The following is a 19,599-nucleotide window of genomic DNA, read 5'->3' as shown; positions in this document are numbered from 1 at the left end:
AGATGTGTCATGTGGCTGGCAGCCCTAATGAAGATAAGCAGTAGAGAAAAGGGATGGATGATTATTTTATTTGCTATATTTGGGTGTAACCTATCTGAACAACAGTATTAGGGAATCTGGAAATTCTTTGGAAGGAGTCCAAATGTTTTGGAATTTAGGTGGGGGTGGGCTGGACAAATAGTGTAGAGGATATGACTTGAATGAAATATGAAAACACACACACAGACACACACACACACACACACATGCAACCTCAAATCCTTTTTTTGCTATGCATATTTGACCAAGCGATGTGAGTTTATGATAAATTGCCAAAATAGATTTACATGAAGGGTTGCCAATTTGTTGTCTGTGTGTTATTTTTTTAAAATCATTCTACTTGTTCCAAACCTATTTCTATTTCAGCTATGTTTGCCTTTAACTGATTTTATCTCTACAACAACTATATTTGGGACAAAATAATGCAATGAAAAACGATACGAAAAAGTGGAGCATTGAGGCATACGTTTATGAAAGATTCTCTGCTGGGATTTTTTTTTTGTGTGTTTGTGTGAAAACAGTTTTCTTTTAGAAGACGCAATTTGCCAATTCTTCATCAAGGGCATTGCGTAATAGATGAAATGAGAAAGAAAAAGAAACAATATTAGCAGAAACATTATGTCTTCTTTTTGGAAATCACAAAATGTTTTACTGTTGTATTATGTGTAATTTAGTTTAATTTGTATATGCTTTTTACACAGCTGCTGTTGACAAACTGAGTCATTGGGGGTGAGGGTTCATCACAGAAATTGCTATACGGGCTGTGAATGTATGCAGGGTTTCCACAATTGATCGATAATGGCCTGCAGCATTTGTTGATTGGTCTCCAAGCATGCGGGTGGTAACCTTTTAAGAGCCTGCCGGGGTCTCGTGGGGAGGTCACGTGGAGTTCAGTGTGTTTATCCGCTTTGGTGGAAAGGAATCACTGCGGAGTTCAAGCCGTGTTACACCAGCACAAAAAGACACGTCAGAGCACATCACATCAAGTTACACACGCACACGCACACACACATGCACACGCACTTTTCTGTTTTTATTCCCTCCCCCCTTTTGGACTGCAATGCAATGAATGTTTGTCTAAAATTTAATCTGAGATTATGTTTTAATTAGTGCAAAAGGGTCTGGAGACCGATCATATTAATAGTGCACCTCACATCAAGCCCCTCCAAAAAAAAGAGAATGCTGCATGTCTCCTTGTTAGCAAATTATACCGCCAAGATTGTCCAGAAAGTGTTTTTTTTAATGAACTCCGGAAATGTATGAATTTAAATGAACTTTGATGAACTCCAATTAGGCCTCATCACAGTACAAAAACAACCCTTATTAAAGTACTCAATGAGACAAGATTGAACACTGACACACTCATGCTAGTCTTATTGGACACGAGTACAACTTTTTCATACAACTGATCTTAATATATTTGGATGGGATTACATGGAACAGTCCTAAAATGGTTCAGGTTTGAATTGGAGGAAAGGAATTACCAGGTGACCATTGGAAGTTTAAAATCTGTTTGAATGGCCATGTGACATGTGGGGTTCTTCAAGGGTCAGTCCTTGGACCTCTTCTGTGCCAGACTGTGTATGTTACTTTGGGGTCAAATGCTTCCGAAAGCCCTCATGGCAATCACAGTTATGCAGATGACACACAGCGATATTCATCAACGTCCCCAAATGACAGCAGTTCAATTAGCGTTCTGTGTCATCGTCGACAGGAAATTAATGACTGGATGAACAGAAATTTCCTTCAACTAAATGAAAACAAATCAGAGGTAATTGTTATCAGCATTGAAGAAAAGAAGATAGCTATTAGAAAACAGCTGGAGTGACTGTCTTTCGAAACCAAAGCCCAAGTCCAAAATCTTGGGGTGCTGATAGACTCAGATCTGACTTTCAGCAATCAAGTCAAATTACTAAAACAGCCTTTTACCAGCTGAAAAACATATTAAGGCTGAAGGGTTGTATGCTTTCCAAGCAGACTTGGAGAAACAGGAGAAACTTATCCATGCTTTTATCTCCAGTAGACTTGCTTATTGTACTGGTCTACTTTTTGGACTCCCTCAAAAAAAAAAAAAAAAAAAAAAAACATCAACAGCTCATTCAGCATGCTTCAGCTCGTGTTCTGACCAGAACAAAGAGATCAGCTCATATTACTCCAGTCCTAAAGTATTTACACTGGTTGATTTTACGCATTATCACCAGTGGTTAACTTCTTTTTACATTTGTTTGTCAATGAAGAAAGTTAAAATGTCATGGAAAACATTGTCAGTGCAGTTATTACAAGTATTATGATGGCGATCGTTTATACCCTGGAGCAGATTACTAGAGTAGGAAGTAGAAAAATGAGGATATTTAAATGAAACTGTGGAAAATGAAACGAAACATATCCCAAACGACTGATTTACAAATGTATTTTATTATGACAGTCTTTTTTTTTTCTCCTCAAAGTGCTAAAAAGTTTGCAACCACAGACAGTATTAAAATAGTAATTTATCACACACCCCTCAACTTTAGAACTACACATAAAGATTCCTCCCAAAATTTTTTTACATCACATTGATACGAATGCACAAATTAAGATTAGGTGAGTAAAAAAAAATGCAGGCTATTTAACATATTCTAGCAATTTAAAACAGTAGGTATCTCCTTTTGAAACAATTATCCAGCGGAATAATGTACATACATGTGCAAAGTAAAATGCTTGAAAACAATTTCAAAAATGCGAATTGTTTAAACTCATCTGAAGGTCGGATGAGGAATTAACACATTCAGTCATTTATTGTGCCTATGAAAGTCCACACAAAGTCAGTTGCTGGACTCACTTCCTTCCAGGTGGTCTGGGATAGGCAGTCCAGTGAGGATGGTAAGACATCGATTCCACACGTTGAACACAGGGCAAACGGGCTGTGTGAAGGCGATGTCGAACGTGTGCAAGTGCTGAGACCCCACGGCATCGTAGAACGACAGAGATCCCGAGTCGTAGTCGAGCAGAATGCCAAGTCGGCGCAGGTGCGGTGAGGGCTCCAATGCGGTCTCCTTGCTGTTGTGACGGGCCACCCACGAGTTGTTACAGCGGGATAGTACCCAGGAGGCCGAGTTCTTTCCCACCCACTCGTGCTTTGGTGCCGACTTGTAGGCAATACCCACTGCAAACCTCCATGATGGAAGGGAGAAAAGGAAAAGTATGACTATATCTCGTGGACTAGAATAGCACTTATTCTTTCCCACTGCACAGTATTGGCTTCATTTTCCACTTCAAAACAGTACTCGGGGAAACTCCAAAAACAATACCGCACATGGAAGGAGAAGGTACAGGTCTCCTGTATTTACTTCTCGATGTTCTGTGGGCCACGGTAAGGAGACGATTTACTCAAGTGCAGACAACGTTGATCAAGTTCATAAAAACTAGCAACAAAAGAGAAAATATTTTTGTGAACAAAATAAAATAAAAACGAATGAAAAACTGAAAATACATCTTCGATTGATAAAACTAACTAAAACTACATATAATTAAAAGAATGTCCTTAATTTTCATCTATGTCAATTAATATCTCAAATGAGCTTTCGGCGTTCACTTTAAATGTGTTCATTTCAGTATTGCTATAAGTCCGTATAGAAGGAAGATCAGAGAGTCATTTGAGAATTGTAGTTATCTTTGTTACGCAATACTTAGTGACCTTTTTTTTTTAATCTTGCACTCGACAAACATTCCATATATTTAAAAATCTAAAACTAATACGAAAACTACTAAAGACTCAAGAAAGCAACGCCCCCCCCCCCACAGACACAAACTAAAAGGTAATACAAACTAACACACCTGCTTTCAAAACTAATTAAAACAAATTGAATTTAAAAAAATTCAAGACAAAATAAAAACTATCCATTTCAACCCCGCTTATCCTGTACAGTGGGGAGTTGCTGGATCTGACTTTGGGCGGAAGGCAGACTCCACCCTGAACTGGTCGCCAGTCAGTTGCAGGGCACATATAGAGACAAACGACCATTCACATCGTCACTGAGTGGGTACCGATTCCACGCTGCCCGCACACAAGTCCGATGTGAGTACCACTACACCATCAGCAAAAAACGAAGTATTGTGAAAAATCCCAAATTATTATAAACCTAGTGGAGAGAGAGAGACTAAGGGCAGGACCCTCAGGGGGGCTGCAGCAAAGTGAAGACCAAAGTCTTGAACTTTGACTACAATTACTGCAGCATCCAGAACTAATGCCCTGCAACATGGTAAGCTAACATTAATTGTGTGCATTTAATTTTTTAAGGGCCACTGCAGCAAATTTATGACTGTGGACTGTAATACTGCAGTGTCAAGAGCTAAGGCAGAGCAACGGTAGCAGCTAATATTACCATGGGTATTTATATTTTTGGATTTTATTCAAGAGGAGATGGAGGGCTGTCAGAAAATTTGCAGCAAATTGCAGAATCTGGACTAAAATACTGCAGTATCCAGAGCTCAGGTAAAGCAATCGGGTAAGGTAGTTATAGCATGTGTGTTCATTTTCGACGTTTCAAATTTAATTTTATTTAAGATGAGAGTCAAGGCAGCGAGAGAATGGAGCGCTGCAGGAAAATAGAGACTATCGAGTGTAATATCTCAGCAGCCAGACTAAGACACAGCAATGGGGTAAGCTAGCATTATCATGTGCGCTTATTTTTTGCTTAATCCTCCCAAAAAAACATTTCAATTAAAAATATTGTTTTAATGAGCATTTGTTGTTGTTGCTGTTTTGCTTAATTACCCCAACACCAAATATTGAATTAAAACTAATGGGTTTTTTTTTCCAAGGAAAACAAGTTAAAAGTACTCACCATGTGCTTCCTCCAATGAGAGCCTCCCAGTAATGGCGGCCGCTGTCAATGTAAACGTTCCCGGTGACACCGTAGCTGCTGTTGCTGGTGAAGCGGTCCTGGCTGTGACTCTTTTTGGACGTCGTCTCATCCCTCTCCACCGTCAGGTTGTCATGGGACACCCGCAATTTCCGGTGAGCGGACTTGGGATCCAGTTTGAACGGTTGACCTTGGATGAAAACAAAATCCAGACAATGTTTGTGAGACTGAGGAATCTTTTGTCGAGAAACATGTGGACAAGTGACTTACTGTTGGTTTTGAGCTTTCCTGGTTCGCTACTGCGGTTTCCGGCCTGGTTGATGGCTTTAACGATGAAGACGTACTTGGTGCCACACTGGAGCCCGTGCACTGTGTAGTGATTTTGCTTGATGTTTGGCACGATCATCCAGCTGTCCGCCGAATTGCACAAACCTGCAGAACATCAGACAGGCAGTGGATGCTACGGTAAAACAATCTAGTAACAGTTAACTTTGGTTTCTTATAAGATTTGTCCTTTTTTTTTGTCACTGTTCACATGCAGGGAAAGGCTCAGCAGGGGGTGGCACCGCCTCACTTGCCTCACCCGACTGCACGTCCCTGTCTAGTAACAACCTAATTCCCATTCTTGTCACATTTTCACTCTCGCTGTTTCACTCAGAGGAGGCATTGAATGAAAAAAAAGTTCTCCTCAAACTTTTAGTATTGATCAAGAGAAATCTTAACAACAACAGCACAAGAAAAGGTGAACAAAGACAGTAAACATGACCGGCAAAAATAAAAAAACAACTTACTGACAACATTGGCGTGACTAGTGAAGATGGCGTATTGGAGTTCATAAGACACGACGGTGAACTCGTCGTCTGACGTCCAGTGAACCGTGATTGTGTCATACGAAGCTGTGCATAATTCCTCGCGGATTACCGGCGGATTTGGCGCTGGAGCAAGGAAGAAAACAAACACACAAAAAAAACAAAAAAACAACAAATGTTGTTCGGAGATTATCATCAAAGACTTCGCACTGCGCAGGGATAAAAAAAAAGAAAGCTAACAAACAACAATTTGTCACAGGGATTAGTGGGTGCTTATTAGCATCAGTTCTTTGTTATTTGTTTAACGCCTAACAAGTTAATTCAGATGCAGTCACAATTCCACAAGCTAAAAAGTAAATTCACACAGACACAAACATGATTTGTTTTGCATATATGACCTTTTTTGTGTTAATACTTGGCAAAGTGAAAAGTTTGATTATGCAGCTTGAAATTTGAATTTTTTTCAATAAAAAAAAGAAAAAAAAAGCATACCGGTAACAGTGACATCAGGCAATTCCAATAAAACCCAATAAAAGTGTTGTTGCTATGCGTACTATTACTAAAACCTACTACTGTACTTTGCATCAACCTAGTCAAGGTTTTTTTTTTTATTTTTTTTTTTAATTAAACCAAAGGAAAAAAAAGGAAAAATTTTTTGGAAAAAAAAAAGACAAAAAAATACAGAGACAAGGTTTTCATTAGTTGCGCTAATTACTACTATGACCCACAATCTTGTGCCTATTCAATGAATAAAAAGAAAAAAAATGACAGAAATTTTTGAAAACTGAGCAAGACACCACTTTTGATCTGAAGTGCCGTCACAAACACACCAAACGGTAACACACAACAATTTGTGCAAACCTGAATCATTCTAATCAAGCCAAGCATAATATTTGGGGTACCACATAACAGCAAAACACTTACCTGTAAGATAATCCAAGGTCTCTAACATTTTCTTCTCCCTTGTGAAGTCTAGAGCAAAAGTATCAAAGGTGTCGTTCAGGTTTATTTCCGGCAGCAAGATCTGAGAGGACGCTGTTGCCATGGAGACCCTGTAACAGTTCAAAGAACGCACGATGAGGCGTTGAAATTTTCATCAACTCTTCGTCCCAAGATGCTCTCGGCATCCACTGACCTGTCGCAGATGCTTTTGGCCGACTGAAGGAAGCGAGAGGCGTCTGTCTCTTTCAGGGTGTGGTCGGCCTGAGCGATGAGCGAGGTGGACCTCTCCACGCACTGCTTGCAGCTGCCGATTTGCTGGGCCAGCTTCCTCAGACGCACTGTCTGGGCGGGCCGAGGGGAATCCATTGGTGAAAAATGTGCCAAATGAAGGATTTTGTTACTCCAAAGGAAGGACTGACCCTAACAAACATGCGTGGCACTTCATTTTACTGTCCCAGACTGCAACGATAAAAAGTGAACATTGATCCCCTGCGCCCCTCTGCCCCAACAGCTTTATCCAGATCTGAAGCAAAATTTGCATAATACTAATTCCTAAATCTTTTTTAAAATTGTACCATGCAACACACATCAGAGGTTTTCTTTAGCTTCGAGCGGAACTTGGAATAGAAATCAGTTTCACAATTTTTCAGTGTTGAGGTACATAAAGTAGTAATTCATAACTAGTGAAGTCTAGAGGTTTCAAGGTTTGTGTCGCTGCAGCTTTCCAACAGGAACAATGGGCTCAGCTGTTGAGTTCCCCGCATCTCGGCGGTGAGGATTATCAAGGTGATCGAGATATAAAAGATGACAAACAGTACCTTTCCCTCCTTTATCTTGGTACCGATGATTTGCCTTCTCTGCTGTATGATATTGATCAGGAGGTCACACTCCTCCAGTAGCTTGTTTTCTTGCCTGGATGCATTTATCTGGACGCGGGAGACAAGTCCAGATAATCACCAGTCAATAATGGAGTGTCGTCAAGTAAAGTGTAGTTTAAGCTTATACAAATCCCACACAAGAGGGTTGCCTCACTTCAACTACAAATAAGCGATTTGATTTCATGGGGAAGCAAAACAAAACTCAGGTAAACAAAAGGGAGATGAATACAAACAAAATGCCTGCTGACACGCTTAAAAATCTGCGGGTCGTGTGGAATTGATTGTTAAGCCCCTGTCCCATTGAGCTTTTTATTTATTTATTTATTTACTTATTTATTGATGACATGGGGGCAGTGCACATTTATCTGCACAAGAATAAACAATGTAAGTGGGCCGGACTTAGCGTAAATGCTAGTTTTCAGCCATAGTCCCACAGCAGGTTTCTTAACATAAACAGTGAACATAAAATAACAAATTAATATAACACAACATAAAACACGGACAGTCGTGCAATCTTTGCAACTTTTCCTGCATACGCTTTGTTTTTTGAAGCACTTCTAGATGAAAGAGGAGAGAATCAAAGTGTCCTTTCACCAATGGATCAGAGACATCATGCACAAAAAGTGCACACATCTTAACATAAACAGTGAACATAAAATAACAAATTAATATAACACAACATAAAACACGGACAGTCGTGCAATCTTAGCAACTTCTCCTGCATACGCTTTGTTTTTGTGAAGCAGTTCTAGATGAAAGAGGAGAGAATCAAAGTGTCCTTTCACCAATAGATCAGAGACGTCATGCACAAAAAGTGCACAGGTCTGCTTCAAGCTAAGTTTGAACGTAAACAAGAAGCTGTAGCGTCCAGTGACGAAAAAAGAGACTGGCGGCGACTCTCAGCTGCGAAAAAGTGTTTCCGAAGGTAGCGAATGTTGCATTCTCCTCAGGGTTCGTTCAAGGTCACCAAAGGGTCGGCTGTATGTTTCTTCTCACAAGAACATTTTGAACAAGTGACAAAAAAAACAACAACAAAAAAAAATAATATTTGTGAACTTCTGGTGACCTTGAACAAACCCTGATGAGAATGTAACATTCCTTGCCTTTGAAAACACTCGCCATTATGCGTAGGTCACTTGACTAGCTACCGGTAGCTAGTGCTACGTAAGAACAGATGAACAGACAATGCCACAAATATACATAGTAACTAACTAACTAACTAACTAACTAACTAACTAGATGAAACTGACTGCCTGACCATCCGACTGACAAAACTTACTAACTCACTGACCCACCACCCAACCATCTTCCTGACTAACCTGTCGCCTGACTGACTCAGTGACTGACAGAGGAACTAACTGTGACTGAAACGGAACCTCTCACCTCAAGCAATGAGCCCTTGGTGGAGGTAATCGTACAGTAGATTTACAGGCTAATGTGCGTTTGATGATGATTTAAAGCCACCTTCAGCCACTAATTCCTGACCGTTAATAGCCTCACCTCCACGTGTTGGCACGTCTGGATGAGTTTGCCCATCAGAGTTTCCAACTCACTGGTCCTCTTGATGAGATTGCTGAGGTTGGTGTCCAAGGCATGCTGGGAAAAAAAAGACACCAAAACAAAAAGCATGAAAGAGAATATTTAATTACACACGGGCCTCACGCTATGCTTTGAATGCAATCAATGCTGGAGTCGGAGTTAAGTGAGAGAGAACAGGAATGACCACATTTGGCTGCTGATTTCTAAGACGGCCTGCAGCCGTCACCACGTGCCACAGAAGCCATCATGCTGCCTGCTGCACGCCGTGAAGCTTAGCCGAGCAGCTGTCTAACTAAACCCCCGGCCCTGTTAATCACAACCTCCGATCAAAGGCTTATGTCTCCAACTTCATCTCCGGCTGTAATTGGCGGCCATAACGACTCTCCCATTATGAAACATTATCGCCGCTGAATTAAAGATTTACGACGTGTCATTACATAAAATTAAATGGAGCGATATATTGTACAGTAAGATTCAAATGGTAATAAGGTGCGACTCGCAGACGCCTAGATAAGTGCTTAAATAGACACCTGAGGATTTCGCTGAAGCTCGACTGAGAAGAAATTTTAGATTGGGTTTGGTTTTAAGATAGAAGATAAATATGCTAAGTCTTCATATGTATGCATATGCGTACATTTAATGGTAAAATATAATAAAGGCCTTATTTGACTCAATATTTTAACTTTTTAGTCCTTTTTTTTTTTTTTTGGTGATGTTACCAGTGTTGGCCCTCGGTCACATGTGCTGATGATCCTCACTCATGAAATAGAAGGTAGTGGTGACGCAAAGGTATGAAGGGTTACACACATTCGTCCTGGCTGCTCAGTAACAACAAAAAACTCAACACACATCACAAATTTATGCTACTTTTTTAGAAGAGACTCACTTTGTATTTTACCTTTATTACGCTACATGAGAGGGGTGAAAATATTCAGTGTAATGTCGTACAGTTCTGCACTACTGGACACTCTAACCACAATAATATCCATACATTAAGTTAAAAAAAAAGCATACTTTTAGGAAATCTCTGATTCCAAAATTTATGTCTGGAGCAAACATAACATTGTGCATTGCCATTAAGAACGCTACACTGAAAGTGAAGCATGATGATGGCAGCATCATGCTTTGTTTCTGCAAGGTGGAGCGATTTCTATACACTTTCAAATAGCAGGCAGCATTAGCAAAAAAAAATAAAAAAATAAATAAATAAAAAAGAAAAGAAAACCTTCAGGTTTCCAATAGAAAGAAAAATGTCGGTAAAAGCTTACTAGAGGAACTAATCGTGAGTTTGAATGTGATTGGTTAATTCAGAACACATCCACATCTGAAGTTGTAAGAGTTTCACTATTTTCCTTTTTTTTTTTTTTTTTTTTTATTTCCCCCTTTGAAAACATGAAAAAAATTTGTTTTTTGGAGTTTTTAAAGTTTAGCTAGGTTTTTTTTTTTTTTTTAGTATTACAAAAACTTTGAACAGGGGTGTGTAGACTTTAGATAGTCACTGTATGTGCTGTGAAATGGCAAGCAGTCCACCACCTCTCACACAAAGTGACCCTAATGAGAACAAGCTGGTGGTGCCAGACATACACCTATAGGCCACTAAGACAGCGTCAATCATAAATGAACATTATTTTTCCATTGGCTACCATTAGCTCGTGCAGGTGTGCTAAGGTGTTTTAAATGCATGCTGCAGGAAATGAATAAGTGGAAAAACCTGCCCCCCAAAAAAAAGCAAACCTGAAATGCACATTATGCCTTCATACGGCGAGTGCAGGTGAGAGTGAGCTAAAATAGGCTTTATATTCAATACATATGATTTATTCATGCGAATGAGGGGAAGGAGGCTAAAAGCCATTTAAAATGCTGAGCTGCAGGTAGAAGAGATGAATATGGCAAAATAACAAAATCCATCAAAGTGATGCTGATTGTTTCCAACATCTGAGCCGAAATGTCAAGTGGAAGTATCTCACAATTCAAATAAACAGAGTGAAGGGCAGCCCCTAGAAAAACATGGCAAATAGAGTGAGCCCAAGCATTTCCTCTTCCTCGTCAGCCTGCAGTACGTCCTCTCCCGCTAATGCAATTCCTCACTTTTGTTTGAACAGCCGCCTGACACGGACATCTCTTTTCCTAAAATCATTTCATCTTCATGTGCTGAAAAAAAAATCTTTCTCTTTTCTTTTTTTTTTTCCAAACCAGCACTTTGTGGTCCACACCTTCACTGCGGCCGGTCTTCCTTCCTTCCTATGTGGCCTAACGTGTCGCCCGTTCTGCCCTGGAATTTTATCTCATATCAACACGTGGGATTTCTTGCCATTGTCCACATTACATGATGGATTAGAGCAAAGCAGAGTGCATACTAAACATGCACTGGCCACAGCATTCGGGACATGTTGTGTTATTGTTGGGTAGGCAAAAAGGTTTTTACAGATCCTTATGTTGAGCTCATTAGATGCAGGCATACCTAATGAAGTGTCTGGTGAGTGTATGAAGCCTTGATATTTAAAAACGGACTATTCCTCAAGAGTGCTTGCATCACTGGGAGTGCATCAGCTCTCATGGCGAACAGCTGACGCCCGTGGCCAAGTGACGCATTCTGAAAGGATTGCTAGTCTTGCCGCAGCACACGGCAAACTTAGCGGAAATGCTGTGGAGAAACACTCTAGCTGAAGATGATGATGATGATGATTTTTTTAAAAAAAACATAAAATGTTTATATTTTTTCCACAAAAACAAAATATGTCACCATAAAGATGCTACATCTGCAAGGAAAATAGGATACTATATTTTGGAATTCAAATAAAAAATATCTACCATAAAAACACTATATATTGAAGATATTATAGGATGGCATGAAAACACAATATTTTTATGTTATGTTTTATAACACTCTATTTTCCCCAGGCAAAACTGAGAATTTGCCATCAGCACACTGTTTTAGCATGAGAATGCTAGGTTTTGCAAGCAGAAATTTGCCAAAGAACCTATTGTGTAATTCAAGACATTTTGTAATTCAAAACACAACATTTTTGATGGAAACACTATATTTCTAATTAAAATAAAATTTCTTTTAATATTTAATTTGGCAATAAGTGGTGTAAGGTACTTTATCATGAAAACAATAAATTTGGATCGGAAAACAAAATCATAAAAACACGATATTGCATTTTGCCATTAAACAGTGCATTTGCCATTGAAGATGATACATTTTGTTTTCAAAATATACTGCGCTATGAAAACGCTCTAGTTTGCCATAAGCATATATTACCATGAGAACATTACTTTGCCAACACCACTAAATATCTCACCCCGAAAATTTGGGAAAAAAAAAGATATTCACCATGAAAACAATATATTTCTAAAAATGTGCAATATTCTGCCATGACAAAATTGTATTTTATTATTCACATATAATATTGGTACCAGGTAAAATTAGCTTTGCGTGGCTAAAAAACAACAACAAAAAAAGTGGTAAAAGCTACGTCATTCCCTAGATTTGTGGGGTGGGGGGGATTAAAAGGTGTCTCACCTTGAGTTTGTCGTATCGGTCCGCCAAACCGGCGACTTGGTGGTCCCTGTGTCGTCCGACCAGCTTGCACAAGGCGCAGATCAACTGCTCGTCCGTCAAACAGTACATGTTGACCTTCTCGTCCTCGTGCTCCACGCACATGACCCCTCGCATGTGGGAGTCCAGCAGGGGCTCCACGAGGCGGTGGCCCGTGAAAGGCTTCTTGTTGGGGTGGGTGGCCTTGAGGCAATCGTCGCAGTAAGAAACCTCACAGGTGACGCAGGTCTTCACGGCGTCCTGGGGCGGCTCCTGCTCGCAGAACTGACACGGCACCCGCTCTCCGGGCTGCGTCATGGCGCCGCCGTCGGGGGCGGCTCGCTCCCGCCGGGGCTGGCTGGGCGAGTTGGGTCCGCTGAGGGAAGCCTTCTGGTAGCGGTCGATGATGTTCTGCAAGGTGACGTTGCGCTTGAGTCCCTCTAGGCCTCGCTGGTTGAGGTTGATGACATAGCGGCAGGTAGGGCACTGAAAGGCGCGGATGGACTGGACGGGCTCGCTGGGGGTGCAGTGCGACACCAGGATGCGGTGGGCGCAGTTGGAACAAAGGCTGTGAGCGCAGGGCAGGAGAAGCGGGTCCTCAAAGAGCTCAAGACAAATTGGGCATGTCAGCTCGGACTCCAGTGTTTCCATCTTCAGGCCAAACTAAGCAGAGAGGGCAGCGAAATCCAGGGAAGCCGCTCAGCTATCTGCAGACAAACAGTTGCAGCGTGGGAAAGCGCTCATTTAAAAACTATAACTACTTCAAACGGCAGACATGATTATTTATGAATGGAGTGGCGCAGAACTCCACAGCATTTTACAGACAGGTAACCGGAAAAGTAACCGGAAAATCAACTACTAAGGTTACCCAAATATCAAAACACATGGCCTCATTATCAACATATCAATCAATGTATTACAAACTTCCCTTTGAGTGCCCTGAAGTCAAAAATGTTTTTTTGTTTTGAATAATTTAAAAGATGAGGAGGCGGTACGATGAGGTAGTGGTTACCACATCTGCCTCAAAGTTCTGAGGTGAGGGTTCAAATCTGTGCTCTGTTCACATGCTAATGTCGTGTTTTTTGCTGGCTTACTCCCACACGCCAAAAACAACCACATTAGAGTCACTGAAGACCGCAAAAGGTCAATTGTTAAATATGTGAGTGTGAATGGTTGTTTTGGCTATTAGTGCCTTGTGATTCGGCTGGGCCCCAAACCCAAAGTCAGGATGAAAGGTTAGATGGTGTAATTGGATACATTTCATCACATCAAGATTTATTTTTATTGTTTTGCATTTTTTGTTCGGTATGTTTTTCATTTTAATAGAAAGAAACAAATAGAAATGTAGACTAGTTTTATTATTTTTTCGGCACTAGTATATTATTATTCCATAAGTAAAATCATAAAATATTTTTTAATCAATATGTATGATCCTTGTTTTGCATTGTATACTATTTGCAAACTATTTTAACTCTACATCACGGCAAACAGCTACTGACAACTGAGCACTGTCACATTTTTAAAGGCGGAATTTTGGATACCTCTATTGCAAGTGCCCTGCCAGTATCTTAGTACGGCAGGATAACAACACAACTTCCTTTCTGCCGTTTAACTGTATCATCCGCTTTTTAATTTGGCCCAGATAAAGTACTCTCGCCCCTCTCACCCTTTTCCATATGCTGCAGTGAAGACTGACAGCTCAGTCAAGCAGAAACGGATTGGCCCGCTTTACTGAGGGCTAGGGCCTCCGTGCACTCCACACTATCACACACACTGAAGCCTTTGTTCCCGGGCCGGGTCAGACACCCCAGCTGTAAGTGGACATAGCGTACCCTCTGACCTTTCACCATTCACACCCACTTTTCCACAGGGGTGAATCCTTGACATACCCACTCATTATGTGTGAAGAAGGTGAAAGCTTGTTATCGGGGAAGGAAACAGCAATTACCTGTGAGCATGTTGGTTCCTTTAACATGGGCGCGCGCGCACACGCGCACTCACACAAAGGCATCTTAGCAGACAAGTGTGCAATTGTTATGCTAGTCATGTCACTTTCTTGCGTACAACGGAAGCTGAAACTCAGGTGATATCCCATCCAGTCCAGAGCTTCAATTTAAGTTTTACAACATTAAAATAACAGCACAACCGCGTCTTTCCCAACTATTTTCTGCTGCCCTTAATGCAGACAATAATAAAAGAATTATGACAAACACGTTCAAATGCCAATTTCCAAAAAAGCCATTTTCCATTGACTCACCGATGGATTCCGCCCCGCTTTGCACCGCCGATTCATTTTGCAGAAGGAAGAAGACCTTTGACCACAACAGCGAGAGAAAAAAAAAAAATCACATCCACCAGAGCGGGGGAGGCATCGTTGGCAAACTGGGAAGCACGGCCGTGATTCCCGAGACCGACATTCCCCTTAATCCCACCGCAGAACTGATTGAGCGAGACTGGAGCCAGCACAACAGGAAAAGTTGCCCGACAATTCCAGGAAAGCTCCAGCTCCACCTACAGCCGGAGGTTACCACATCTGCCTCAAAGTTCTGAGGTGAGGGTTCAAATCTGTGCTCTGTTCACATGCTAATGTCGTGTTTTTTGCTGGCTTACTCCCACACGCCAAAAACAACCACATTAGAGTCACTGAAGACCGCAAAAGGTCAATTGTTAAATATGTGAGTGTGAATGGTTGTTTTGGCTATTAGTGCCTTGTGATTCGGCTGGGCCCCAAACCCAAAGTCAGGATGAAAGGTTAGATGGTGTAATTGGATACATTTCATCACATCAAGATTTATTTTTATTGTTTTGCATTTTTTGTTCGGTATGTTTTTCATTTTAATAGAAAGAAACAAATAGAAATGTAGACTAGTTTTATTATTTTTTCGGCACTAGTATATTATTATTCCATAAGTAAAATCATAAAATATTTTTTAATCAATATGTATGATCCTTGTTTTGCATTGTATACTATTTGCAAACTATTTTAACTCTACATCACGGCAAACAGCTACTGACAACTGAGCACTGTCACATTTTTAAAGGCGGAATTTTGGATACCTCTATTGCAAGTGCCCTGCCAGTATCTTAGTACGGCAGGATAACAACACAACTTCCTTTCTGCCGTTTAACTGTATCATCCGCTTTTTAATTTGGCCCAGATAAAGTACTCTCGCCCCTCTCACCCTTTTCCATATGCTGCAGTGAAGACTGACAGCTCAGTCAAGCAGAAACGGATTGGCCCGCTTTACTGAGGGCTAGGGCCTCCGTGCACTCCACACTATCACACACACTGAAGCCTTTGTTCCCGGGCCGGCACACACACCCCAGCTGTAAGTGGACATAGCGTACCCTCTGACCTTTCACCATTCACACCCACTTTTCCACAGGGGTGAATCCTTGACATACCCACTCATTATGTGTGAAGAAGGTGAAAGCTTGTTATCGGGGAAGGAAACAGCAATTACCTGTGAGCATGTTGGTTCCTTTAACATGGGCGCGCGCGCACACGCGCACTCACACAAAGGCATCTTAGCAGACAAGTGTGCAATTGTTATGCTAGCCATGTCACTTTCTTGCGTACAACGGAAGCTGAAACTCAGGTGATATCCCATCCAGTCCAGAGCTTCAATATAAGTTTTACAACATTAAAATAACAGCACAACCGCGTCTTTCCCAACTATTTTCTGCTGCTTAATGCAGAGACAATAATAAAAGAATTATGACAAACACGTTCAAATGCCAATTTCCAAAAAAGCCATTTTCCATTGACTCACCGATGGATTCCGCCCCGCTTTGCACCGCCGATTCATTTTGCAGAAGGAAGAAGACCTTTGACCACAACAGCGAGAGAAAAAAAAAAAATCACATCCACCAGAGCGGGGGAGGCATCGTTGGCAAACTGGGAAGCACGGCCGTGATTCCCGAGACCGACATTCCCCTTAATCCCACCGCAGAACTGATTGAGCGAGACTGGAGCCAGCACAACAGGAAAAGTTGCCCGACAATTCCAGGAAAGCTCCAGCTCCACCTACAGCCGGAGGGATGGCCGGCACTGGAAGAGGAACGTGTGCATGTGTGTTTTGGTGTGTGTGTGTGTGTGTGTGTGTGTGTGTGTGTGTGTGTGTGTGTGTGTGTGTGTGTGTGTGTGTGTGTGTGTGTGTGTGTGTGTGTGTGAGAGAGAAAGTAAGCGAGAGTGAGAAAGAGAGTGGCCCAGGCCATGAGCTCACAGGTACATAAATGTGATATCAGCCCATATCAGTGTCATGCTTTCCTTTCTGTGGGTCTGTGGATGTCCCTTTCACCTTCACATAACAATGCAATGCTACAGACCTAAACAGAGATGAGGTCAACATTTCCCCTCGGATCTATGCAGTTAATACCGAGAATCCAACTATGAAGTTAAAAGCAAACCGCAAATACTGCTTGATTGACAAACTCCATTTCCCAAAGGGCATTGTGTAAAACACAGAGAAAATTAAGAGTAAGATAATTTGCAAATCCTTTTGAACCTTATATTTGATTGAGTACACTACAAGATATTTAATGTTGAAACTGATACATTTTTAAATACTTTTTTTTTTTTTTTTTTTTACAAATACAGTAGCCGCTCATTTTGAATTTGAAGCCTGCAACACAATCCAAAAAATGGGTACAGGGGCATGTTTACCTTTCTGATGTTCCTTTTCCTCTTTGACCCATCAGCATAGGTATTTCTGATTGTTATTTTGGAATTTATTCAAGATGGGATTAAGGGCCCCTGCAGTAAAGTGGAGACTATGGACTATGACACTTAAGTGTTTACAGCTATGGCACAGCAACAGGGTAATTTATCGTGTAAGTGTTTATTTTTGTTATTTTGGATTTTATTCAAGAACATTTGTATTTGTTTGTGTTTCCTTTTTCTTTAATATTAATTTCAAGAGGAAACTATGTGCTGCTGCAACAAAGTGGAGAATGTGTACTAGAGCTATGGCAGAGCCGTGATGTAAGCTAACGTTAACGTGTGATCCCTTGTGTTATGTTGCCTTTTATTAGAGAACAAATTAAGACACTTTTGCAACAACTAGACCGTGGACTACAATTACAAACTGAGAGATAGGAGGACAGTGTTTTTACTTGTCTGTAAATGTTCCGCAGTGTTGTATTACTCACCGGGGAGGCATAGACAACAACCGGAGTCATGTCGAAAGTCGGACAAAACTCTCTTGGGATCAACTCGGTAAACACAGCGATGTCCAACAAATCCGTAACACAATCTGGAGCACTGTAACACCCGAGACAAATAGCTTGGAAACACAACACAAGTGACTTGGAACATCAAGCTCCAGCTGCTGTCCCCCGTGATAGACACCAAGCCAAAGCCGACATGACATGACATCATGTGCCACATCCCGGTCGGCCCTCAAGTGGAGGCGCTGTCAGCTTCCCGTGTATTGCGGCCCCCGTCACTCATTGGGTGTCCCCTGAGTGACTTCTCTTCTGATGCAAAACACACATGCGCACGCGCGCGCACACACACGCGCGCACACACACACACACACACACACACACACACACACACACACACACACACACCCACACACACACACACACACACCCTGAACCGGTTGCCAGCCAATTACAGGACAGACAGAGACGAACAACCATCCACGCTCACACTCACACCTAAGGACAATTTTGATTGTTCAATCAGCCTGCCATGCATGTTTTTGGAATGTGGGAGAAAACTGGAAAACCCAGAGAAAAGCCACACGGACCCGGGGAGAACATGCAAACTTCACACAGGAGGGCCAGAACCTGTATGACCTCTGCACTATGAGGTCAACGCGCTAACCACTGGACCACCGGGCCGCCCATGTTTCAATAGTGACAGTCCTAATTCGTACCTGCGGGCAATTTAGTATCTCATATACCCCTGAGCATTTTATTGTTTTATTGGGAGGAAGCTGGGGAAAATTAAAGACCATGGAAACGCCACACATGAAAACCTAAGACAAGATTTGAATCCAGGATTTCTTGATGATGAAACTGACTGGCTTCGGGTCCACCAGGCTTCCATTGTAGCTCTACAATAAAGTCACTTTTCCATTAAAAGTTTTGGAATGGCATAACCGTACCAGCTTCGCTTTGCACGGACTGGCCTCTGGTGCTCTTCCATTACAAGAGGGTGGCGGGGTGGGATTGGGACCTTCCACCAGCCCTCATACTGACCGGAGAGTTCAGTCTCATTTATTTGGCCGCCTCTCACTGGCTCGTAATTTTCACCCTCGGACATCCGAAGCCCTCGAGTGGCCGCCCGAAGCCGCCACCCCCGAGGCAGGGGTAACAATGATTGGGTCAGGAGAGTGGCGAGGCAGCACTCTGACGTATTTATTTATTTAAAATCAAGCTTCACTGTTTCAATCATTTGTACATATCAAACTGTAAATATCATTATGTTTTGTTGTAAAATATGGTTATGTGTACTGTTTAAACTGCATTCTCATAACTTGGTGGCACCAGTGGCAAGTTCTGTCTGTCTCGCTAACTTTAAAACAAGGAAAAGGGCATGTGCGGCAGATTTCCTTGCCGCATCGCTTAAGAAATCTGTTGGCCAATCAGAAGACAGCGATCTCACGGCCCCACTCGGTCACGGTCGGCCTGTGAACCAGTAGCACCTCCCATGAGGTTCTGAATAACAGTTGCATTACAACCGCATGGCACCGAAAAAGTGTACTGTAATGGAAAAGCAACCACTCAGGGCCAAGCAAGGCCATTCCGGTGTTGAACCCGTACAATGGAAAAGCGGCTTAAGTTTGAATCTGCTATATTAAGGTCAAATTATTGTTGCTAAAATGAGGCTATAACATCCAGCCTTAATGCTAACACGTTTTGACATACAATTAAGTGTGACTGCCATTGCAGCGGTGACGCACTGCTCCCGGCAAACGTGTGGGGCTTTGTCAAGAAATGAACTTATCACTGGCACGTTGATTTGATTAGCAAGTAATGGCTCGTTTAGAGATGAA

The 19,599-nt window shown here is 41.7% G+C and overlaps 1 protein-coding gene across 7 annotated transcripts in view; it reads right to left on the bottom strand.

Annotated features, from left to right (window-relative positions):
* Window positions 1-2,435: 2,435 nt before the first annotated feature.
* The window catches only part of mid1 (midline 1), a 42,781-nt gene continuing 25,617 nt past the window's right edge, over window positions 2,436-19,599 (bottom strand). For 5 of the 7 annotated variants that reach the window (XM_019895513.1, XM_019895510.1, XM_019895514.1 and 2 more), the window contains 9 exons: window positions 12,578-13,299; window positions 9,013-9,108; window positions 7,453-7,560; window positions 6,828-6,976; window positions 6,617-6,744; window positions 5,675-5,818; window positions 5,154-5,315; window positions 4,866-5,073; window positions 2,436-3,192 (listed from right to left, as the gene is read on the bottom strand). In XM_019895513.1, the coding sequence (XP_019751072.1) occupies window positions 2,844-3,192; window positions 4,866-5,073; window positions 5,154-5,315; window positions 5,675-5,818; window positions 6,617-6,744; window positions 6,828-6,976; window positions 7,453-7,560; window positions 9,013-9,108; window positions 12,578-13,243 (2,010 nt within the window). In that variant the 5' untranslated portion in view covers window positions 13,244-13,299 and the 3' untranslated portion in view covers window positions 2,436-2,843. Of the gene's footprint in view, window positions 3,193-4,865; window positions 5,074-5,153; window positions 5,316-5,674; window positions 5,819-6,616; window positions 6,745-6,827; window positions 6,977-7,452; window positions 7,561-9,012; window positions 9,109-12,577; window positions 13,300-14,849; window positions 15,085-16,365; window positions 16,629-19,599 lie in introns of those variants that run through there. The other 2 variants (XM_019895512.1, XM_019895508.1) reach the window with 2 other exon arrangements.

This window comes from Hippocampus comes, unplaced genomic scaffold, assembly GCF_001891065.2.
Source record: "Hippocampus comes isolate QL1 unplaced genomic scaffold, H_comes_QL1_v1.1 scaffold237, whole genome shotgun sequence".
In the NCBI taxonomy this organism is placed as follows: domain Eukaryota; kingdom Metazoa; phylum Chordata; class Actinopteri; order Syngnathiformes; family Syngnathidae; genus Hippocampus; species Hippocampus comes.
The sequence above is the reverse complement of the archived record's forward strand: the minus strand, read 5'-3'. Positions and strand labels throughout refer to the sequence as shown.